At 40.3% G+C, this 25,300-nt stretch overlaps 2 protein-coding genes across 2 annotated transcripts in view; both read right to left on the bottom strand.

Moving 5' to 3' along the window:
• Window positions 1-3,152: 3,152 nt before the first annotated feature.
• MAP1LC3C (microtubule associated protein 1 light chain 3 gamma) lies at window positions 3,153-8,521 on the bottom strand. The gene is made up of 4 exons (XM_020870005.2): window positions 8,375-8,521; window positions 8,215-8,270; window positions 7,908-8,014; window positions 3,153-3,859 (listed from the first exon to the last, which is right to left on the bottom strand). Exons 1-4 carry the CDS (start codon window positions 8,430-8,432, stop codon window positions 3,634-3,636), a joined length of 447 nt encoding a protein of 148 aa, XP_020725664.1. The 5' UTR covers window positions 8,433-8,521; the 3' UTR covers window positions 3,153-3,633.
• A 12,463-nt stretch (window positions 8,522-20,984) lies between these two features.
• Window positions 20,985-25,300, bottom strand: part of EXO1 (exonuclease 1) — a 38,065-nt gene continuing 33,749 nt past the window's right edge. Inside the window, exons 14-15 of the mRNA XM_070474361.1 lie at window positions 23,855-24,048; window positions 20,985-21,552 (exon numbers count right to left, since the gene is read on the bottom strand). Coding sequence (XP_070330462.1) covers window positions 21,414-21,552; window positions 23,855-24,048 — 333 coding nt within the window. The 3' untranslated portion in view covers window positions 20,985-21,413. The remainder of the gene's footprint in view (window positions 21,553-23,854; window positions 24,049-25,300) is intronic.

Genomic DNA, 25,300 nt, shown 5'->3' with positions numbered 1-25,300 from the left:
CAGGTCTCTGCTTCAGTATCACTTCCTTTTTAAAAAAAAAAATTTTATTTATTTGTTTGTTTGTTTTTGGCTGTGCTAGGTCTTCATTGCTGCATAGGCTTGTCTCTACTTTCGTAGAGGGGGGGTTGCTCTCTAGTTGCAGTGCATGAGTTTCTCATTGCAGTGGCTTATCTTGTTGAGCATGGACTCCAGAGCATTGGGCTTCAGTAGTTGAGGCACATGGGCTTTTTAGTTGTGATCCCTGGGCTCCAGAGGACAGGTTCGATAGTTGTGGCACATGAGCTTAGCTTCTCCGTGGCATGTAGGATCTTCCGGGATCAGGGATATGAGTGAATATATTTTTACTACCTCTGCAAGTATTGCATTTCCTTGGATTGGGATTGTTGACATAAAACTTAGGTAAACACAGCCATATTGTCCTAAAATTGTGAACACATTTGTATTCCTCATCAGCAATGCTCCAGAGTACCTATCTCCCATAATCTGGCTAATATGGAGTATTATCACTTAAAAAATCTTCCCAAGTGAGATGAGTGAAAAATAACCATCCCATAACTAACTTACTTTGTATTCCTTTAGCCATGTGAAATATGAAACGTCTTTTCAAATTTTTATTGGCCATTTGTATCTCTTTTTTGGTCAATTGTTTATTTCTATGGTACCTACAATTACTCTGTATTAACATACAATATTTAAACTAAAACACAGCTTTAAACAAAATAATTTTAAATATACAATAAGAATATGAATAACTTGCTATATGCTAAGTACTGTTTAAGGAATGATTCATATATCACCTCATTTAATCCTCTCCCAAGCCCCACAGGGTAAATACTTTTATTATCTACGTCTTATAAATGATGACCCTGAGGGTATCTGAGGCACTGAGATTTCCCAAGGTGGCACAGATGGAAAGAGCAGTCTGGCCCTTCACACATGATGTGCTAATAGAAGTTACCATCTGTCTGTGAAATGAGATATCATGAATCTTCTCATGAATCTAGGTCATGGTAAGTACTCTGTAACAATTGACCAAACTCACTTCCTTGCATGTGGCTCTTTTCATATTAACCCAATTGTTTAGATAGAACTGGCAGTGTAATTTGCAGGGCCCAGTGCAAAATGAAAATGCATGGCTCCTGTTAGAAAGTTCAGAGTTTCAAGATGGCAACAGCAAGGCAGTAAACCAAGGGGCCCTTCTCAGCGCAAGGGCATATGTCCATGCAGCTGTCCCAGGGTATCGTTCACAGTTCTGACAGAAAGAAATCAACACAGAGAGAGAAAGTAACTGTGCTGAGAACAGAGACAGGCCTAGCCATTGAATCCAGGTTTGTCTGATTACAAGGTTAGGGTATGTCATTGTTGTTTGGTCACTAAATTGTGTCCAACTCTTTGTGACATGGACTGTAGCCAGCCAGGCTTCTCTGTTCGTGGAATTTCCCATCCAAGAATACTGGAGTGGGTTGCCATTTCCTTTTCCGGGGGATCTTCCTGATCCAGGGATTGAACCCGGGTCTCCTGCACTGGCAGGTGGGTTCTTTACTGCTGAGACACCAGGGAGGCCCTCTCCTTGTATAACGCTGAGTTATGTACCTGCTCAAATTGTACCCATGGAGTTTATCCTACTTGAGCTGGAAGGAGGATGGAAAGAGATGAAATATAAATAGGACACTTTTCCAAGGGATGAGAAGAAAAAGCGGAGTGGTCTTATCGCCTATGATTCTAGACGTTGTTGGGGCCCAGGGCAGGCTGCCCACTAGTAAGTCACAAGGGCATATTGATTACTTTGAATTGAAGTCATTTTAAGAAACAGCCAATGCAAGAGAGACACTCTGAGCCTCCTTTCTGTCTCTTTGAAAGCAGAGAATAAATCTCCTCTGTAAAAGGTGTGCTCCGTGCGTCTGAAGGTAGAAGGGCACCCTTATCACCAGAGATAGGGCATTTGGTGTTGAGAAGCCTATATAAACAAACCTTGTACTCTTTTCATTTACCATCCCAAGCCCAAACCCTTTAGATTCTTCACTAACTGGGCACCCAAAGCCCAAGTTTCATTATCCTGTCCATTCCTCAGAAATGTATTGCTTATATCTAAAAAGTATAAACTCTGCCTGCATTGGCCACTTCTTACATACTTCTTAGGTCCCATTTGTATGGATGTGTGGGTGCACAAATTAGTTTATTTTTCTCCTGTTAATTTAATTTAATTATTAGTCCAACTGTGAGAACTTAAAGATGGATAGAGAGAGAAATATCCTCCTCCCTGCTAGTCTCAAGTGACTTAGACTCATGGCATGACATACTCAGACCCTGGGCGCCTGGGAGTTTGAGTGGGTGGGGGAGATGTCTGAGAAGCAGGGTCCTCTGTGTTGAAGAGCAGGTCACACACATTTAGAGACAATAACAGGGAGAGAAGGCAGGAATAGACTTAAAGAGTAGTGGAGCCTGGACTTGGAAGCCCTATGATGCCTGAAGAAGCAAGAAACTCTTCCTTATCAGACATTTGGCAACAGGAAGTCAGTGAAAGAGTCTGAGACTGCTTCTATGTGAGTGTCCCTGTGTAGCCTGTGTGAGTCTAGTATTTTTGATGCAAAGTCTGTTTTTACTATGGATGCCTACCACATCCTTCCTCGGTGTTTGCTGGCCCTTATCCCCTGGGTAGCGGACATAATTGGTGTTGTGGTGATCCAAGCCTTCCCGGGATATTGGTTGGGGCCTTCTCTTTGCTCTGTGGTTGTCACAGCCCTGTCAGGGGCAGGGTCTGCTCCTCAGTTGTTGGTATAAAAGCCCCAGATCCGCTTCTAAGCTGCGGTGTGAGGTGGGCAGGATGGGCAGGCTCCTGCTGTCAAAGTAGCCGCTGAGTACTCCTCTGCGGGGGGGTCCACCAAGAAGTGTGCTCTCTATTGTCACCCGTCCCCCTTCGTGTGCACTCACAAAATACACTGTTGTTGGCACTGCTCTCAGCACCTTCTCAGCCATGGGCATGCTGGCAATCAGCTCAGGTGCTCCAAAGAAACGGCACTCACAAACTTCTACTGCAAGGAAAACTAACCATTTAAATTATTTGAAACAGAGCAGTCACCACTTTGGCATAAATCTGTGAGGGGCACAGACAGACTAAAAGAATGTGAGGGGAAATAATCAAGTCAAGTGAATGCTGTGGAAATAACAATAATCTCTTTAATGACATAGATAACGCCACTTCCCCTCTGCAGTCATTTCCCCCGCCACCCCCACCATCCCCAAATGAGGCAGTTCAGGATGGCTGCACCAGGCTCCATGGGGACCATCTGAGGTCACAGGACCTCCACACCCAAGCGTACTCGGGACTCCTGCCCATCAAGACAGATCACATACCTCCAGGGCCTCCAGCTTGGCCTCCATCACAGGAAACATTTAAAATACCTCCCCAACTCATTGCAAAAGTTAACTACTTCTTTCTCAGAAAAGACTATTTCCAAAATTCTCAAGAGCCACCAAAGAGGGTGAGCACAAAAAAGGAAACACGCAGGTCTTGCCTCATTGTCATGGTTGGTGCTGATCATTGCAGGGGGCTTTGCCCCCGGATCATCAGGGCACACACAGAAAACAGTCTGTGCCTCCTGCACTGTGAACACAATGGTTAGAGGACACGTGCTAGAGAGGATGGCAGGGCCTGTCCTCCCCAAAGCTGCTCCCATCCTCAGGGGCTGCTGACCCCAAGCAGCCAAACATCTCCTGGGAGGCATAGGTCATGTACACAAAGCCATCCTCGTCCTTGTAGTCCCTGTAGATCTCTGCCATGGTCACATTCATACTTCCCAGGCTCTTGTTGTTCACCAGCAAGTAAAAGGCTTCAGTGGCCCCTAGGACCATGCGGCTCCTGGGTTGAGGAAGAGGGTATGCAGGGGGCAGGAAGGGAAAAAGTTAGCCCAGAACGGAAAAAGTTAACCCGGAAGGGAATGATTGCTGACCCACAGCCTTCCTCATCTTTATTTGGCCAGTGTAAGCATATATACCCAAGATGCCCCCACCTCCCTACTCCAGGGCTATTACCCTCAAACTTTAGAGTTACCTAGGAGAGTCCGGTTGAAAGTGGACTCCATCCCACAGATTTTGGTTTAGTAGAACTTGGAAGCAGCCCAGGCATCTGTGGGACCGTGAAGCAGGTAGAACTTGCCTGACACATTACTCTAGATGCACAGGCAGTCTAACTTCCACTCCTGCTGCTGCCCAGAGTTTTTCAAAGTGTCATCTATATCTATTTGCTTGCTTATACTAGTGACTATTAAAACACAAATTTATATCTGGTCATTACTTTTTTTGGGAAAATTTTTATTTCTTTATTTTTGTCTGTACTGGGTTTTTGTTACTGTGTGCAGGCTTTCTCCAGTTGTGGCAAGCAGGGGCCACTCTCTAGTTGCTGTTCATGGGCTTCTCATTAAGGTGATTTCTCTTGTTGTAGAGCACTGGCTCTAGGGCACTAAGGTTTCAGCAGCTGGGTTGCACAGGCTTAGTTGCCCCAAGGCATGTGGGATCTTAGTTCCCAGAACAGGGGTCAAACCTGCGTCCCCTGCTTGGCACGCAGATCATTAATTACTGACCACAAGGAAAGTGAAAAGTCCCTACTTAACTTTTTTATATACAACTTCAGTCTTTGTTCCATTTCATTCCCTAATAACTGATAAACTGAGGCACAGAGGCTAAAGAATCTGATGAAAGCAACCCAAGTGTCCATCAACACATGAATAGATAAACAAAACATGGTCCATCCATAAATGGAGTATTAATCACCCTTAAAAAGGAAGGAAATTCTGACAAGTAAATGCTACAACATGGATGAATTTTAAGGACTGTATGTTCAGTGAAATAAGTCATTCACAAAAGGATACCATATGATCCCACTTACATGAGGTATCTAGCAGTCAAATTCATAGAGATAGAAGGTAGAATGCTGGTTTTCAGGGATTAGGAGAAGGAGAGGATTGGAAAATCAGTTTTTAATAGGGACAGAGTTTTCCTTTGGGAAGATGAGATGGATACTGGTAATGGTTGCACAACAATGTGAATGTATTTAAGGCCATTGATCTGTTCACTTACAAATGATTAAAATAATATTTTATCACAATTAAAAATATAATAATAAAAGAAATCAAAGAATCTGCATATCATAGTGCTCTGTCTCTCTGCAGTAAATAAGATAAATTTATTAGAGACTGGCTAAAAGATTGTTCATTTTTCTGGAGATTTGAAATGTCTTCTAACTCATGGATGAGCTCAGATTGTGAGACCATCTTATCAAAAACTAGAAAAAATATTGTTAGCTCAAAAATGCTAAGTAAATATGCCTCAGTTTGCTATGAATTTTAAGTTAAGAATTTCCTGAGTGGTGCAAAGAAAACACATAATGCTGTGTATATTGACAAGTCAGTTAAGCAGCTTTGGGGTGACATTTGAAAAAGGTTGTTGTTGTTTAGTTGCTAAGTTGTGTCCTACTCTTTGCGACCCCATGGATTATAGCTCCCAGGTTCCTGTGTCCATGGGGATTCTCCAGGCAAGAATACTGGAGTGGGTTGCCATTTCCTCCTCCAGGGAATCTTCTGGATCCACACTGCATTGGCAGGCATAGTCTTTACCACTCAGCAACCTGGGCAGGGATCGAACCCAGGTCTCCTGCAGTGCACGCAGATGCTTCACTGTCTGAGCCGCCAGGGAAGCCCGTTTGGAAAAGCATGACTATGCAAAAGTATAAATCCCTCCCCTTGGGTTGTGGATGCAGAGGAACAGCCATGTTTGGCTAGATTCATAGGAGTTCTGAATTGGTTTAGTAGCAGAGCAAGATGAATCTGTTGGCAACGGCTTGCCCTGTCTGACCACCCTCCACCCAGACATTAGAGGCACAGACATTATACCCCTAATCTTAGCTAGGAGGAGCCAAATTTATGTGGTGGGTGGGAGAGGAAGTAGTTTCAGAATCTGATTAACTAATACTGGATAATCCAAAGACCAAACCCTGACCATTACACTGCTCTCGTGTGCTGAGCAAATGCCTATTCTACATGGAAAGAATAGATCTGAAGATGGGGCTTCTATATTCCCACATTGCACCTTCATCTCCTTTCTTCTTCCACCAGGGTCTCATTTTATTAAGGGTGAGGAGTCTCCAAGAGCAAAAACTCTAGTTTGAATGTTGTTTAGTGTAGGACTTTTGGTCTGTATTTTTCATTGCTCTTTGTGCAGTACCCAGCACAGTGCACAATACATAATGGGTGCTTAATATCAGTGTGTTTAATGGCTTAATGTTAAGATTCAAGCCATCTAAACATATTCATATTAAGCACCCATTATAACTTAATGTAAAGATTTGAGGGCTTCCCTTGTGGCTCAGATGGTAAAGAATCTGCTCGCAATGCAGGAGACTGGGTTCGATCCCTGGGTTGGGGAGATCCCCTGGAGAAAGAAATGGTAACCCACTCCAGTATTCTTGTCTGGGAAATCCCATGGACAGAGGAACCTGGTGAGCTACAGGCCAAGGGGACACTAAGAGTTGGATACAACTGAGTGAATAACATTCACACAAAGATTCAAAATTATTAGGTTGAAGGATGAACAGTGTATGACAACTGGAGGTGTACCTGTATGGAAAAAAGGACGAAGTTGGTCAAAACTCACTTTTTGGTGAAGCCACACTGTGCCCCAGCTGCCTGTAGGCTGACAGAGGAGGGGTCTATACCTCACTGTGGTTTTCCTCGAGTTGCTCCAATTTCCATGGATTAACCTAACCCTTAAGTAGGTCTGAGAAGAATGCAGGGTCTTCTGAAAGAGTTCGTTTTTTAAAAAATCATAATAAATTCTCAGATGAAACTGTCTGCATCAGCCAAAACTTTTGAGAGGTTGTTTCCAGCACAGGGAGACTCACACACCAGCCATGGTTATGGAGCCCCTAGTCAGCTATTTTTGGTTTCATATCATTTTTCATTGAGTCCAGCTGGCAGATGACAACTTCAATCCCTTAAGCTTCAAAGTCAGCAACACTGATTTTGCTCTACACATTCCCTTGTTCTGAATGGAAGAAAGAAGGATGTGCACAAGGTGTGGTTCTCCTGCTCAGTGATTCAGCAGGTGGACAGTGCAGTTTCCTACCCCAAATTCCCTCCCAGCCACAAGGGGGAAAATATTTAGACATAAAATGCTGTCATCGGGCTTTTAAAATAGCTGAAAACAGGGCTTTGGACCAGTTTCTAAAGGTTCCTTTGAAAAATTCTTAGAGAAATTTGATGGCAGAAATTAAAACACAGTACCAGTAAAATGTGTAAACAAAGGAAAAAATAGCTGATACATCAATATTGGGAGTGCTCTCTTATTTTAGGGCTGTAGCAAAATATTTGACATCGTTTTAAAATTGGTTACTCATGAGATCACCCTTTTTAAAGGTATAGTTGGGGCTCCCCTGGTGGCTCAGTGGTAAAGAGTCCAGGAGTCCGCCTGCCAACGCAGGGGATGCAGGTTCTTTGAGCCCTGGTCTGGGAAGATCCCACAAGTCGCAGAGCAACTAAGCCCCCACACCACAGGTACTGAGCCCGGCAGCCACAATTGCGGAGCCCACGTGATGCAACCACTGAAGCCCACACACCCTAGAGTCGTGCTCCGCAACAGGAGAAGCCACCACAATGAGAAGCCCATGCGCCAGAACTAGAGAGTAGCCTCAGCCAGCCACAACTAGAGAAAAGCCCACACAGCAACGAAGATGCAGGACAGACAGACAGACAGACAGACACACACACACACACACACACACACACACACGGCATAGTTGAAGAGAAAGGGGAGGCACAATCATTCTCCTTTGCTCTCTGCCACATCCCATCTCTCATTGATCCAAAAGCCCAAGACCACACAACACGCATCCCCACGGGCGCTTTGGTACCTACCGAATGACGCTGAGAAACTGCGTCATGGTCAGTTCCTGTGGGACCAGGAACTTGGTCTTGTCCAGCCGGGGCAGGAACTTCTCCCTGGGGTAGCGCTCCACTATCACCTATCAAGGGTTTCAACCTGAATCTCCTCTGAAGCAAATGTCAAGGGATACACCTCAGCTTTCCATGTCTTAGGAACTTGGACTAGAGAGAAGGAGGTCATTGGCTGGGTTTGGGTTTTTCAAAGAATAGGGTCGCAGCCCCTCTCCCCCTAATGCCAGCCCTCACCCCACCTCCACTCCCCAGGACAATGGAGTCTTACCGGGATCTTGCCTGGGAACTTCACTCTGATTCCAGCAACTTCCTCTCTTCTGGTTGCTGTGAACATTTAAGATTAAATGAGCACATCAGCATATACAAGTCTGTACCTTCTCTTGCTGTCTCGAGGGCCAAAATCCAGACAGCTATTCTGAGAGCTTTACCTAAACTCTTCCTCTGCTTGAAAGGTCTGAGGCTTGGACTTTTCTGTGGAGTCTGCATTTTGCTCAACAGTTGTGTCTGCGTCTGCCTGGAAAAAAAAAATCTCACCACCAGGACCTAATTCATCCTTCCAGCTGCTTCCAAACTGCCGGCAGGAGCCCAAAGGAGGCTTTTATGTAGGGCTGTGTGACATCAGCCTTCTCCAACCCTCCCTTCTCCCCATTCCCCCTCCCTGGGCAGGAAGAGGTCAGTTCTGAGAAAGGAAATGAAACAGGCACCTGGTTGCTGGTTCGAGAAAGTCACTTTGCTCGCTACTATTTAAAAAATTTTGCTTTTGCTAAAGAAATTAAAATTTACAATGTCATTCATTGGTCATTGAGGCTTCCCTGGTGGCTCAGAGGTAAAAATCTGCCTGACATTGCAGGAGATGCAGGTTCGATCCCTGGATCAGGGACATCCCCTGGAGAAGGAAATGGCAACCCACACCAATATTCTTGCCTGGAAGATTCCATAGACAGAGGAGCCTGGCAGGCTACAGTCCATGGGGTGGCAAAGAGCCCGACACGACAGTGACTAAAGCAAAAAGCACTGGTCCTCCCTATAAATGGTCCTATGAGCCTAAGCTAAGTTATGGATAGAAACAGTTTCATGTGAGGACATTGTAATATTACAGTAATTAAGCAAATTGAAGAGTGATTCACCTTATCCTGAAATATATTGCTATTTTTCAAGTAAGAAATATTAATAGGTATTCCCAAAAGGTTGAACAATTTGTCCAGATAAAAATATGTAAAACCAGCATTAAAATCCAGATGTGTAGCAAAGTAGTATTTCCAACATATTTTGTTCATTGTTTTACAGGTCTAGGAATGTGTGTAGAACACTGATTATTATTCTCAGGATGTTGCATTTAAAAGATGATGAAACTGAGATCCATGGAAACTGACGCAGTGGTCAAATGGACAGATGGACCCAGTTCTCCTTATTCTCAGATCAGGGTGTTTCACCTGGTTCCAGTGATTCAGCTTCCGCATTTGATGCTGATCACCTCCTTATGTTACATCCAGGAGCACAGTGGTCCCGCCATTTTATTCAGATATGTCCTGAGAATAAATAGGACCATTTGGATTTCTTCCACTGTCTCTGAAGGTACCATGATTTTCACTGGTCATCCCTGGTTCTGTTCCATGCAGGACACTGGACATTGAAGTCTTCAGCCTAGTGATGACGACATAGAGAAAATCAAACATTCTCTAGGTTTGTTGAGGGACACAAAGAAAAGTAGGTTATTCTGCTTTTTTATGGGCTTCCTTTGTGGTTCAGCTGGTAAAGAATCCACCTGCAATGTGAGAGATCTGCGTTCAATCCCTGGGTTAGGAAGATCCCCTGGAGAAGAGACAGCTACCCACTCCAGCATTCTGGCCTAGAGAATTCCATGGACCGTATAGTCCCTGGGGTCACAAAGAGTTGGACACAAATGAAAGACTTTCAGTACTTAAAACTTCTCCATTAAAACTTTTTTTTTGCCTTTTCTCCTGCCTCGGAAGCTAGGTAGGCTTCCCTGGTAAAAAATCCACCTGCCAATGCAGGAGACACAGGTTCAATCTCTGGGTCAGGAAGATCCCCTGGAGAAGGAAATGCCACCCCACTCTAGTATTCTTATCTGAAAAATTCCACAGAGAAGCCTGGCAGGATACAGTTCATGGAGTCACCAGAGTCAGAAGTGACTTAATGACTAAAGAACAATAGGAAACTAGGACTTCATAAAGTTGCTGGACTCACTCTGAGTCCTTGAGTCCACAGGGAGGAAAGGGAACTTGGCCTCACTGGTCAGAAGGGTGTCTTAGAAGGCTTGTAGATCCTAGGGCCATTCCTCCATAGACAATGTCCTTCCCGGACTCTATGCAGGCATGGGAGTAGGTTGGGGCAATGACTAGAGGTGCTGGCATCCAGTTATGGCCTGACAGTCTTCCACAGAAACATGATTGCCTTGGGACCCTTTTTTTCCCCCCTTTCTTGGTTTTGCCTTCTTTCCCATCTCCACTAAATATCATCTAACCAATTTCTTAAGCTCTGGGCTTTCAAAATGCCTTTTTATTGCTCAAGAAGAAAGAATCTTACATATTTCATGTTAACTTTATGATATTTTTCTTTCCTAGATACTTACACTTGAGAAAAAGAATCATTATTAACATTTAATGGTTAAAAATCAGAGACATCACTTTGCCAAAAAGGTCAAAGCTATGGTTTTTCCAGTCGTCCAGTAGTCATGTATGAATGTTAGAGCTGGACCATAAAGAAGACTGAGAACTGAAGAATTGCTGCCTTTGAATTGTAGTGCTGGAGAAGACTCTTGAGAGTCCCTTGGAATATAAAGAGATCAAACCATTCAATCCTAAAGGAAATTAGTCCTGAATATTCATTTGGAGGACTGATACGCTGGCCCCCTGATGTGAAGAGCTGACTCATTGGAAAAATACCCTGATGCTGGGAAAGATTGAACAAGAGGATAAGGGGTTTGCAAAAGATGAGATGGTTAGATAGCATCACTGACTCAATGGATATGAGTTCGAGCAAACCCTGGGAGATAGTGAAAGACAGGGAAGCCTGTTGTGCTGCAGTTTATGGGGTCGCAAAGAGTGGAACACAATTTAGTCAAGTCCACAAGCTAAGTCAAGTTGAACTCTTTGCCATCCCATGGACTGTAGTCCCCCAGGCTCCTCTGTCCATGGGATTTCCCAGGCAAGAATCCTGGAGTGGGTTGCCAGTTCCTTCTCCAGAGGGTCTTCCTGACCCAGGGATCAAACTCACATCTCTGGCATTACAGGCAGATTCTTTACTGCTGAGCTACCAAGGAAGCCCCCTGACTTTAACAGATAAAGATAAAAAAGGCTGATTTTCACCCACATTGCACTCCAATCCAGGTAGGAGACTCCCTGTTTGCATTCCTTCAGAAGAAATTCAGGTGCACATGCTGCTGTCCACCGAAATCCTGCCGTCTCAAGGTCCTTTGTTTCCACAAGTTCAGATGAGAAAAATAGGTGTAAAAGACACTTACACTCAGCCTTCTCAGACTTAAAGTGTTTAACGTGGTAATATCTCAGTGTTCACTCATATTCTATTGATGAACATTAATCATATGACCATACCTATAGAGAGGCCTCTATCATAATCACTACTTTCTCTAACATAGTGATTATATTCCAAGCAATTACTATGTCCTTTATTAATTTTACATTTTAATATTCCACAAAAATAGCATGCATACTATTTGGTATATATGTATATATACATACATACTTGGAAAAGTAAATGGCAACCCACTCCAATATTCTTGCCTAGGAAATCCCAAGATCAGAGGAGCCTGGTGGGCTACATCCATGGGGTCGCAAAGAGTCAGATACAACTTAGTGACCAAAACAACAAGAAGCAAAAAACATACCACTTGGGGCTGAACTCTGGATCTTTTACCTACTAGCTGTGTGACCTTGTGGCAATTGACACAACCAACCTTTCTCTCTGCCTCAGTTACCCTGTGTGCAAAATAAAAATAATATCTACCTTGGGGGACTGTGAGCATCAAATGAATTAGTTAATATATGAAAACACTTACAACAATGACTTGTACATATAACTCAAAAAGTATAAGTTAATGTTGTCACCATTTAATTGATGAACAGCTTGAGGATCAGAGGGGTAATGGTATTTGAAAAAGACAAGGTCAATCTGGACAACAGACTTGGTTTATCAAGATCACAAATGTCTTCAACATCACTACTTCCCTCATTGGAATGGGCAGGAAGCACACATCATGTTTGACACTATACTTGCTAATTACTACCTATATTTTCTCATTTCTTCTGAAAAAGAGAACTGAAGCTCAGAGAAACAAAGTAACATGCTCTGGATTGCACAGGTGGTAGAATTTGAACAATACAAAAACCATGCTGTTAATGTGCTCTTGAATTTTAAGTTGAAAAGTTGTGAGTAGAAAATATTGTGCTCTAAGGGAAATATTTTCTTAAACATTTCTCTGGCAACCTCCTCATCTGCGCAGTTCTTAAAGGGCCAGACACTGTCATTCCAGTGTACAAATCTTCAAAGTTCAAATCAAAATGAAGAATACCCCCTCAATACCTCCAAATGTAGGTATTAAACACTTTAAGTCTATAAATGAAGAATACCCCTTCAATACCTCCAAAGACTATTTCTTCCTTTAGTGCCCAATACCATCACAGATGGTCTCTTCAGAAATCAAAAGATGGCATCCCAGAATAAAGGTGAGTAGGCTGCCTCCAGGTCCTATGGGGGTAAGTGTAAATGATTTAAGGTCCTGCCCCACAGATCCAAAAATCCATTGCAAAATCTTTGGTCTCCTTTAATGAGACCAAATTTGGTCTCCTTCAAATTTTCAGGTGTTTGTGTCTTATGGGAAAAAAATTAAATAAAACTTTTCTGACATCAGAGCATCCCATAGACACAGGGAAGTAGAAAGGGGAAAATAAGCCTAATATGAGTTTGGACCACAGTTTGAAAACCAGGTTAGGGAGGTGTCAGGCCTTGATGAGATCAGCCACAGAGGGAGTACCAAGCCCATTTTTTTTTTTTTAAGATTCTAGGCAAATTCTTGCTTCTGCAACTCTTATTTATTCTAATGTATGGGTTGGCACAGTGGTAGAGAACTCTGCCTGCTAATGCAGAAGATGCTAGAAATGCTGCTTTGATCTGAGTTGGGAAGTTCCCTTAGAGGAGGAAATGGCAACCCACTCCAGTATTCTTGCCTGGGAAATCCCATGGACAGAACAGCCTGATGGGCTACAGTCCATGGGGTCACAAAAAGTAGGACAGGACTGAGCACACACACACAATACACATACTCCTGACAACACCTGTCATCCCACTGCCTCTTTACCTGTCTTCATTTCACCCTCCCATTCAAGGACAATCAGGTTCCAAGTTCTAAAAAAGTTCCAAAGAAGAACCTGTCTATTTCTCTGGGAATATTTGCTGTAAGTACAACTTATATCCCGTTAATACCTCTAGGGCCTTCCCAGATGACGCTAGTGGAAAAGAACCTGCCTGACGGTGCAGGAGACACAAGAGACGTGGGTTCATTCATTCCCTGGGCTGGGAAGGTTCCCCTGAAGGGGAAAGTAGAGACCCACTCCAGTATTCTTGCCAGGGGAAACACATGGGCAGAGGGACCTGGCGGGTTACAGTCCATGGGGCTGCAAGGAATCTGGCACAACTGAAGTAATGTACACATGCACTAACACCAGACACATTTTTCTTTTTCTGTATATGACACATAAACAGCTCTGGCTTATTCCTGTCAGACATGTCCCTCACAGTGGAGAAGACGAAGAGGTAAGCAAGACACAGGACCTACCCTCACTGGGCAGCCACACTTGAGGATTCCTTGTCTCTGTTCTGTGCTAATTGGGCCATTTGTTGCCTGGGTCTAATCTTCTCTACAACAAAAACGTATCTGTAAAGCACCCTCACAGTAACGGCATCCAGAATGATTTATATCATGAAATGGAGTAAACTTTCCAAGGAAGGCTGTCAAGTGTTTCTCCTCTTCTAGCTCCTTTTCTGTAATATCTTTCCTGTTACATATTTTTGTGGCTAGTAAAATTACTAAAACATTCCTCTTTGGGTTGAACAAATTAGCTTTCAAATCTTAATTACTATGAAATCTTGAGAGGAAGAATTTTCACGTTTTTTCAAAATGCAGTATAGAAATTTTTGATGCAACATTGTTTAAATACTGAAAACATCTAAATGTCATTAAGAAATAAGTTAATCATGACATGCATTTTATGGAGTTAAAGAGAATAATTAAAGGCAAACTAATCTATTTATGGAGAAGGAAATGGCAACCCACTCCACTGTTCTTGCCTGGAGAATCCCAGGGACGGGGGAGCCTGGTGGGCTGCTGTCTATGGGGTCACACAGAGTCGGACACGACTGAAGTGACTTAGCAGCAGCAGCAATCTATCTATATTAGGAAAAGATATTTAAATCCTATGTGGATTAAAACAAGTTAGTTTCAGAGACTGTTTTAAAGAAGTCACAAAAAATAAAACTTCATAAAAAATAAAATACCCACAGCCTGACAGCAGGGAAAATTAGGATTGCGGGTACTAATTAAGAGACTTGAAGTTAGTCTGTAATGCTGGAACTTTTTTCATAAGTGTGACTATATTTGTGCCCGACTTGTACAATTAAAAGAAACAAAAGTAAAATATTGTATGCAAGGGTGAATTTTTGAAGACTTAAAGACTTGTGGAATTCTTTTCAGACATTAAGCAGTGTGGAGGAGCTGCCCTCTTGTGGAGCCTTTGGAATAAACTTTAAAATGTTTGTGTTAGTCGCTCAGTCCTGTCTGGCTCTTTACAACCACATGGACTGTAGCTCGCCAGGCTCTTTGGTCCATGGAATTCTTCAGGCATGAATACTAGAGTGAGTAGCCATTCCCTTCTCCAGGGGATCTTCCCAACCCAGGGCTAGAACCTGGGTCTCCTGCATTGCAGGCAGAATCTTTACCATCTGAGCAACCAGGGATAAATCAGAATTTACTGTTTGGTTCACAGAATTTTGGAGCTGTAATGTTTGTTCTATGGGAAAAAAAGAGAAGATAACAAAGGTTCAATAGTTTACCCAAGGTCACTTAAGAGTTTTGGGAAAATCAGAATTATTAATATATATCAAGTCTTCTGATCCCTATCTGGCATTCAATTATTCTTCTGCCTCTGCTAAGCCATGAGTCAACAAGTATTAAACGCTGACATGTATTTATAAAGACCTCAGTTCCTTTACAATATGCAGTGCCTGGTAGCCAGAAATAATTTAATAAGAACTTGAAACACTGATCATATTGCTAGGAACTTGCTGGGGATTGAGAAACAAAGGTGGATAATACTGATTGTGCAGTGGATTATAAAGTCAAATGTCATTGATATAGTTTTACATTACCCTCAGGCTGCATCTGGGCTTCCCTGGCAGCTCAGCTGGTAAAGAATCCACCTGCAATGCAACAGGGCCCAGTGTGACTCCTGGGTCAGGAAGATCCCCTGGAGAAGGGTTAGGCTACACACTCCAGGATTCTTGGGCTTCCCTGGTAGTTCAGCTGATAAAGAATCCACCTGCAATGCAACAGGGCCCAGTTTGACTCCTGGGTCAGGAAGATCCCCTGGAGAAGGGTTAGGCTACACACTCCAGGATTCTTGGGCTTCCCTGGTGACTCAGATCATAGAAGAATGCATCTACAACGCGACAGACCTGGGTTTGATCTCTAGGTTGGGAAGATCTCCTGGAGGAGGACATGGCAACCCACTCCAGTACTCTTGCCTGGAGAATCCTATGGACAGAGGAGCCTGGTGGGCTACAGTCCATGGGGTCAGAAAGAGTCAGACACGACTGAGCGACTAAACACAGCACAGTACAGGCTGCATCTGGTCATTAAACAAGCAACAATAAACGACCGTCTACTGATGAAGAGGGGCAAGGGGTTCAAGATAGACCCCTTCTGAGACATAAGTGCGTGAAGAAGGCTAAAAACTGAAGATACAGCAGGGACACTGAAAAACAAAACTAAAAACCCTAACACCACACTAGAGGACTTTATTGCTATAGCAATAATAAACCCAAGCCAGTTAAACTCCTGAGTAGGTTTTACAATGCCTTATTCCAACCCCTAGTGGAAGATGCATGCTCATTTCCAAGTGTATTATTTACTTCGGTCACTACTTTCCTATATTGATGTATGGCATACAAGTCAATCAGAAAACATGATACACACATACAAAACAAGGAAAATGAAACACTTTCAAGACACAAGATACAGAACCAGACTCAGAGATGACCCAGATACTAGAAATATCAGACAAAGTATTTAAAATAACTATAGTTAATATGCCTTGTGTAAAATATGGACCATATGTGCATGAGCAGGTTGGGGGAAATGTCAGAAGAGATGGAAACTGTAAATTAGAAATAGACATAAAAACAGAAAGCAGAATAACCCAGATGAAGTCAGGGAAAGAACTGGTTAACTAGAAAATGGGTTCATAGAAATTACCCAAACTGAAAAACAGTAACAGCACTAATAGCTGTGTGAGGACTCTTTTTTTAGCATTCTAATAGGTGCAGCTGGAATCCCAAAAGAAGAGAAAATGGGACCTACATAGGGAAGTAAGACTGAGCCCAGTTTGTTTTCACTTTATTTCATCTTTTCAGCCTTGTACCTCACCTTTCCCTCAGTTGTGCTTCATGTCTTTCAAGAACAGAGGTTGTCTGATGCCCATTGTCCAGTTAACTTTTGGAAATGAGGATAGTTGCTTGATTTCGTTCACAAGGCACAGGATGTATATCACTGAATTGTGGCAGGTCCTCCAGTATAAGGTACATATTTTAACATTTTTGAGAACAGTCGTGCACCTTAACTTTGATGGAGTTTTTTCCCCAACAGTCCAGAAATTAATGATGCCTCTTACAATCAATTATATTTTCACTTTGATGGAATACTATTAAAATAATACGATTTTAAAAAATTATCATTGTATGGCAGAAACCAACACAACATTGTAAACATTTTTAAAATATTTACATAAATGAAAAAAACAGAAAACATGAAGGGCCACACAAAACAAGTAAATGGCCTAATAAATTAGAAGGCCAACATTTTACTTTCTGATATCGATACCCTAATAAGCTATTATAAGCAAACCTTGTCATAATGTGGGAAACCTGGGTTTAATCCCTGGGCTGGGAAGATCCCCTGGAGAAGGGGAAGGCTATCCACTCCAGTATTCTGGCCTGGAGAATTCCATGAACTCTATAGTCCATGGGGTCACAAAGAGTTGGACACTACTGAACTCCCTGTAATCATCACCCTAAAATTTATAGTTATCACTTTCTTTTATTTCTCTATTGTCTAATCACCAGAGTGGGCATCCCTAAGTAATTTAATTTAGTTTTGTCCGTTTTTTAATGTGGAATTTTCCTCTCCCTTTCCTTATAATTTATCTGTTGAGAATCCAAGGGCATTTAATCTGTAATTTCTTGCTGTCTGAATTTTGCTAATTGCACACTCAGGTTGCAGTTCCCTATTTCTTCTGTCCTCTGTATTTCCTGCAATTCTGCAGTTGGATCCAGAGGAATGATGTCTCATCTCCAATCCCCTGGCAAGACTAGAGGATGCTGAGTTCTTTCATTAAGAGAAATGAAATGTCTAGTTACAATGTTAACAGCAGCCGACACTCTAAGCCTAAATCCATTAATCCACTGGGGGTTGCAAAACAGTGATATCTCTTTTTCATTGTTAGAGCACTAAAAAGAGATTTATCTTCTGCTTGGTTACCCACTGGTACAGTATAAAGATGGGCATCCCTTGTAGTTCAGTTGGTAAAGAATCTGCCAGCAATGCAGGAGGCCCAGGTTTGATTCCTGAGTTGGGAAGATACCCTGGAGAAGGAAATGGCAACCCACTCCAGTATTCTTGCCTGTAGTATAAAGTATAGAGTATAAAGATAGGGGAAATATCTGATATTTCTTTTACTTTCCCATATTCAAGATAATGCATTGATACTCTGTAGTCTTCTGAAGGTGATCAATTTTTAAAAATATGTTTATGATGGGATCAAATAAAGGACAGTTCCTATCTTTTCAAGATCAAATTCTCCCATGTTTGGAGAGTGGGGTCCTCTTCAAGTGTCTCCTTAATCATTTTTGAAATTACATATTATTCACTAAAGGCTTCTGTTTAACAAGATATCCCAGGCTTGCCTTTTATATGTCTTTTCCAGAATACTTTTCCAAGAAGCTCTCATTTCTTTCAGTAAAAAATGGTGTAGTAAGACTAGTGATAGGGATGCTCATTGGTACAGGATTGGTTACTTTTTTCTGGGTGTCTTTAGTATGTGTGGGTATATGTATGTACACATCCACATATATGTATATGCATGTATATAGTATGTGTGTATATACATTTTCATAAGTTTACCAGTACTTCCAACTCAAGTTTATAACTACATTTTAAAAAATTAAGCTGTTCTGTATTTTGTCTTAATCTCCTTTTTCCTAGACATTAAGAATCTTGGGGGTGGGGAAGAATCTTGGTTCTCAAGAAAATTGGGGATGAATTAAAATATCCCACAAATATTCATTTACCCTATCCCACATTATATACACAACAGTCCTAAAATAACAATTATCAGATTACTTCAAGCTAAACCATGTTTTGCATATGGTCTCTTCTCTGTAGCTATACTATCTATATCATCTGGGCACACAGTCATTGCATATCATAATTCCCTTTTAGCTCTCATTTTTAGTTGTACAAGTCACTATGTTTGATGGTCATCATCAATCTTTATCATGCTATTTCTCCAGTTATTTTGGTTATTTTCTGATTTCTCAGGAAGAGCTTAAGTGAGCAAGTTTCCAAATTCTTGTTTGATAGATAAGTTTGTGTTCTTTAAAATTGAAAGTTGATATTGTTGAATATAAAATCCTTTGCTTACATTTTCCCTTGAGTATCTTTAACACATTACTCAATTTTCTTCAGGTATAAAGAATAATTGTGGAAAAATCTCATGATTATTATTTTTCTTACACGTCACTTGCTGTCCTTGCCGGCCCAGAGGATTTTTCCTTCTTTAACTTGTCACTTACGTCATGGTGTTAGTTGTTTTGGATCAATAATCCTGGGTGTTAAGAGTGCATTTAAAAAATATTGTTTCAAATCTTAAAATTTAAAATTTTTCTGAAATTATAGGTTGTTTTTTCTTCAGAAATTCTTATTGTCTGTATATTGGACCTTCTGCTCCATCTTCAATATCTGTGACTTGCTAATCTTTTAAGGTGTTTTTTCCATTTTGTTTTTTTTTTACCTATTTAAGGCATCATCTATCTGAATGATTATTTGCTTGTGCTCCTTCTAGCTTTAATTTCTGAAATTTTTATTTCTAACACTTTCCTGAGCTTGCCTTTTTTTTTTCCCTCTGAGTTTTTCCAGTTCTAAATTTCCTTCATATTCCATAGCATTTCCTCAACTTTTAGCACATTTTTGAACACATTGGTTTTGATCTGCTCAGTGGGCTTTTCTGGTAGATTTTCATTATTTGTAGAGATGTTATACTGCTTGACTCTTTAAATCAGTTTTGTAAAGGACTGACCTAAACATTTTTCTATAGTTTTTTTTTTAAATAAAAAATAATTTTCCTAAACTTTGAGCAGGCATGGCTCATGGGAGCTTCTCAAACCTCAGCCATTTTGCTGCTGTTGTTGCTTTTTCAGTGTTCAAAAACAGACACGATTCTGCTGAGATTTCTTGGTCAACTATTCCTCTGCCTTTGTGTCTATTGTCTCTTTCCCACCCAAGCTTTTGTTTTACTTGCCAGCAGTTTCTCTTCTGTGGGGGACCCTGTTCCCCTAGAAGAGAGCCTTGGCAAATACAGTAAATCATTTCAAAAGTTCATATGGACTACATTGCTTCAGTCCTCCAGATATAAGTGCAGGCCTCTTGCACTCACTTACCATTGGATGGCATAACAATTTTAAATGCTGTTTGCAACTTGGTCTGCTCTGTGTTTCAACAATTATTCTATGTAAGTTCTATGCTCATGTCCATTAGATGCCCTATTGCCATTCTCTGCTTCTCCCAAATAGATGTCAGTACCACCTTGCAGTCTTGTGGCTGTCGGTGGCTCGTCTTCTTCACCTACTCACATGTTGGGATTTAAATATATGATGCCATCTGAATTTGTTGTAATGTCATTCATTGGTATTTTGACTTTGTCGTCCAGTTGCGGTTATGTGGGGGTTCGGAGACTGAAAAACTACAGCACTGTTGCCATCTTTCCTTTCTTAATTTGTTCTGTAATAGGAAACATTCACAGAAAGTTCAATTTTGCTTTTGTTCTTTGTATAGCCTTTTCCAGATTTTGAGAAAAAAATTGTCTCCATTTAAAACTTTTATGCTGTTTCTTAAAACATTGTTTTTTTCTACTTGGACTCTTTATCCAAGTCCTCTACTAAGTCTCATTTAAAAATTAAACTGCTCTGAATCCCTTTCATTTATCCTCTATATCTCAGACACTTCTATAATTGTTTTACTTCCTGTCAGATTGTCACTTCACTTCCTTACTTCAGATCTTCACTTGCATACCTGGTTTGGTTCCCATATATTTCTTTGCAGAGTATGGACAAATCATAGATTCTGTAGCTTTAGTAGTAATATCTTACATCACACCTAGAACATAAGTTTTAAGATAAGTTAAGGAATTTTTAGCCTACTCTTCAAAAAAGATATATAAGAGAAACAGGCTATTTTGGAAGTTTAAGACTGAATGATATAAGAAGTAATTCCTTTCATATGATGCTGAAGGCAATTTTCCTTCACTGTCAATCTGTAACCTACCAAACTCTTCAGGGATAACAGAGCCCTGTCCCATTTATGCAATGATCTTTAACTCTTCCAACTACCCGTCCCATCCCAGCAACTGTATTTCCAATTCAACCCTGAAAGACAGGAAAGGCAGGTAAAAAAAAATGAAAGCATGGAAAAGTATAGTAATTTCTTGCAGTATAAAGTGATTAGAATTGTGGTTTTCCATTTACCATCTTTGTATTTGACAACATTATAGAAATCTTTAGAATAGCTTTTTGTTTTAAAACTATTTATTTTGGCTGCACTGGGTCTTAGTTGCAGCATGAGAACCCTTGGCTGTGGCAAGTGGGATCTAGTTCCTTGATCAGGGGTCGAACCCAGGTCCTCTGCATTGGGTGCAAGGAGTCTTAGCCTCTGGACCACAGGGGAAGTCGTAGATTTTCCAAAGTTATTTCTCTAGTTAGCTTCTTACAAAAATATAAAAAGCCAAACAAGAACAGTTACACAATTATTATAAAAAATTGTGTTCTATTTAAAATAAATAGCATAGATCTAAGAACAAATCTTTCAGAATGGCCTCATTTCCAAACAGGACTTGAAATTGATAGAGATTCTCTTGCAGGCAACAGTCTCCCAGCTGCTTGCGTTTACTGGAATAGTGCTCTCTGAACACGCATACATTCAGAATTGTTAAATATATCCTCTTCTTCTGGAGTTAGCTGGATGTTATCTTTGACTGGAGACAGGGGATCTGGCTTTTTACAAGAAGGAAGCTTTTCAGAATCTCTGCAAAATATAATAAAATGAATTTGGTGTTTTTATGGTAGTGTTTATTAGAGAATAATCTGTCTGGACAAAATAGAGGTATATAAAGAGGATAAGAACCTCTACTGAATAATTTCCCTCAATTCATTATGTAACACAATCAAATTCTCCTCTGAGTACGTCCTGCAAAATTTGAGTTTTGCTTCTTAGTACCCATTCCTGCTTTCCAAATCATCTTTCAAAGGAGGTACCACACCACTACTAAATATATACTAGCTAAGGTAGAATGATTTCAGTAAACAAACTTTAGTTTTGTTCTTTCTAGCACCCTTCTCAAGTCTGGCTGAGAAGCAGCATGAGTGAAGCATGATCAAGCGTTTAAGTCCTATCTTTTTACTCCTTCCCCACTCCCAAATTTTGGAAGGAAGTCCTATGTCTATAAAAATTAATCCTATTCCCAAGGCCCTTTTGGGGGGTAATATTTAAAATTATTTTCATAATAGTGTTTAGACTTTATCTGCTTTTCATACTGTGCTGACACTGGTACCGATAACCCAAAAAAGGACAATTTGTGCTAATAATAAGTAAAGCTGCTGGCAACAAATCAACACAATATCACCAAACTGTTTAAGAAATACTGATAGTACTAAAAAAAAGGTCAGTCTCACCATGGAAATTCAAATTTAAGTATTTAGCAAAGGGCTTCTCTAAAATGAACAGAGATTGTTTGTTATTTCTAAGGAAAAAAAAAAACCTAACAGCATTTGTTGCCAGAGGCAAAATTCAAGCTTTCCAGAGAAAATTAGAATTTTGGAAATCTTATATCTGCCCCTTGACACCTTCCCAATACTTAAAAGACTTTGCTGGCAAGACTGTGATTTTTTAAAGTATTGTATAATGAAATGTGTCAACAATTGAAAGATAAGCGCAACTCAATAAGTCCACATTTTTCAAATGATCTGCACCAATGTTATAAAATTATGAATGAGTAAAAGATGCACACCAAAATACAATATGAGCCAGTAGACTGTAATGTTATACAGAGTATAAAAATCAATTGATATGGTTTCATATCCTATATTACAACTTTTAAGAAACTACTACTTACTGAATTTTGGTGTAATATAAAAGAAGAAAAATTAAAATTAAATAAAAAATGCTATTATGCTAAAGTGCATTTACATATGGGGTCAGATTTTCTTCATATAACTCAACCAAAGCATAACAAATCAAACAAGGAAGCAGATATAAGAATCCAGCTTAGTTCCATTAAATTGGACAGAAAAGATTTGCAAAAAATGTAAAACCATGTCATTCTCACTTTTGTTTTGAAAAACATAGTTTTGTAAAAATATACTGTCAATTTTAAGATGAAATGAGATTGTTGTTATTTAAAAATAAATAAATATTTTCTAGATGTCTCTTTTAATTCCTAAGACGGTTAAGTGTTGACAGATATAATCCACATAAACCAAAGTACTTTTGGGTTCTCAGTAATTTTTTAGACCATAAAGTGTTCCTAAAGGCAAAAAGCTTGAGAACTGCTGCTATATGGTTTAATCTAGACTTTACACAATGTAAAGTAAAAAATAATTGTCCAGCACTTATTACAAAGTATTTCCATTCATATTATCTCATCTGATTGAGATAACAATTTCTACTAGGTAAAGTTTAATCTTATCATCCCATGTAAGTCACCTCCCCCCACCCCTTTCTCTTTGCTTTTATTCTTAGCACATTTGCTGTAATAAGAACAAGTAGATAAATTAATTATAAAGTGATGCTACTCTGTGATCAATTTTGTTGCCTAACGGAAGTAATGCGGTTCAAAAATTGTAGATGCATGTAGGGTCAACTCTTAAAACAGTGTTTGCCATATACAGTAGAAATCTGGCTAATCCATCACATGAACTCATAAACTCATAGATTCTTCCCATTTTAGATGTGGTAATTTAGGGAAACAAACTGCCTTAAGTCCAGAAGTAACCATACAGCATTATCTTTCCGTTCTCAAGCATGAAACAACTTCTAGAAGGAAAAAAAGCTGAGGCACATAGAAGTTTGCTTGACAAACTGGAAAAGTAGTCTGCTTGACAACATAGAGACCCCAAAGCCAGACTGAGAACTGAGGTTTTCAGTTGGCCATCTTTTCACTAAAAAGAAGATACAGAAGAGTCAGTTACAGGGACCAGAGGAAATTAAAACCCTTAGGGTAAGAGAAAAAGAAACTGATTCATATGAAAACAAAAAGAGGAGACAGGAATTGGGATTATAGGAAAACAATGATTTATCCTATTTTAGAATCAGTAACACAGTGACTCACTTTTTAAATACAAAATTTTTCCAGAGTTCATTGATTTTGATCTGCAGTCCTGGCTTGTTCTCGGCATTGTGATGATTTCTCTTACAGATGCTTGATGGCTTCTTGCTCAGCCCACTGGCTCTGGCAGGTACTAAAGGTTTGATCTTGGTTGTAGAAAGATTGTCCACAGAACTGGATTTATACAGCCCAGGAATCTGCAGATTAAATGCTTGTTTTAATACTACTGTGTTAAAACAAACTACCTTTAATCTCAAACTTTATACATTGAAATAAAATTATTTATAAACTGGAATAAAAATAACCTATAAACAATGTGCAAAAGTGGGTTTAGGTCTGCAAAACTTACATAATATTTTTAACAGGTGATCCATGTACCTAAATTTAAGAGTTACAAAAGAAAAGACAGAAAAATGAGTCTCTCTTACTTCCTCACTGCCTTTAAGCAATCACTATTACCGATTTCCTGTGCAATGACTGAATTCATTTACATACACACACCTCACGACTGGCAGCATACTAAAAATTGCATCATATCACAATGTGTACTTTTTTCTTGCTTAATATATCTTGATTTTACCAGATAATGTATCTTGAAAATTTTTCCATTTCACATGTAGAACTGAATTTTGTTTTGAATAGGTTGCTTATCTTTTCCATTGTATAAATGTACCATAATTTACTTAAACAGATTTCTACTGACATTTGAGTTGATCTATTGATTTTTAATTGAGGCATAATTCACAATATTGTATTAATTTCAAGGATACAGCAAGGTGACTCAGTTATATACACACACACATATATATTCTTTTCAGATTCTTTTCCCTTATAGGTTATCACAAGATACTGAGTATATTTCCCCATGCTATACAGTGAGTGAAGTGAAACCGCTCAGTCGTGTCCAACTCTGCAACTCCGTAGACTGTAGGCCATCAGGCTCTTCTGTCCGTGGGATTTCCCAGGCAAGAATACTGGAGTGGGTTGCCACGGACCTACTGCTATATAGTAGGTCCTTGTTATATAATTATATAGGCAATGGCACCCCACTCCAGTACTCTTGCCTGGAAAATCCCATGGATGGAGGAGCCTGGTAGGCTGCAGTCCATGGGGTCGCTGAGTGTCGGACACGACTGAGCGACTTCACTTTCACTTTTCACTTTCATGCATTGGAGAAGGAAATGGCAACCCACTCCAGTGTTCTTGCTTGGAGAATCCCAGGGACGGGGTCGCACAGAGTCGGACACAACTGAAGCGACTTAGCAGCAGCAGCAGCAGCAGTGTGTATATGTTAACCCCCAACACCTAGCTTATATCCCTACCCTATTTTCCCCACTATCCCCTTTGGTAACTTAAGTTTGTTTTCTATGTCTGTGACTCTATTTCTGAATTGTAAATCAGTTCATTTGTATCATTTTTTAAAAAAGATTCCATGATTAAATGATATCA

Source organism: Odocoileus virginianus, chromosome 11, assembly GCF_023699985.2.
Source record: "Odocoileus virginianus isolate 20LAN1187 ecotype Illinois chromosome 11, Ovbor_1.2, whole genome shotgun sequence".
In the NCBI taxonomy this organism is placed as follows: domain Eukaryota; kingdom Metazoa; phylum Chordata; class Mammalia; order Artiodactyla; family Cervidae; genus Odocoileus; species Odocoileus virginianus.
The sequence above is the reverse complement of the archived record's forward strand: the minus strand, read 5'-3'. Positions and strand labels throughout refer to the sequence as shown.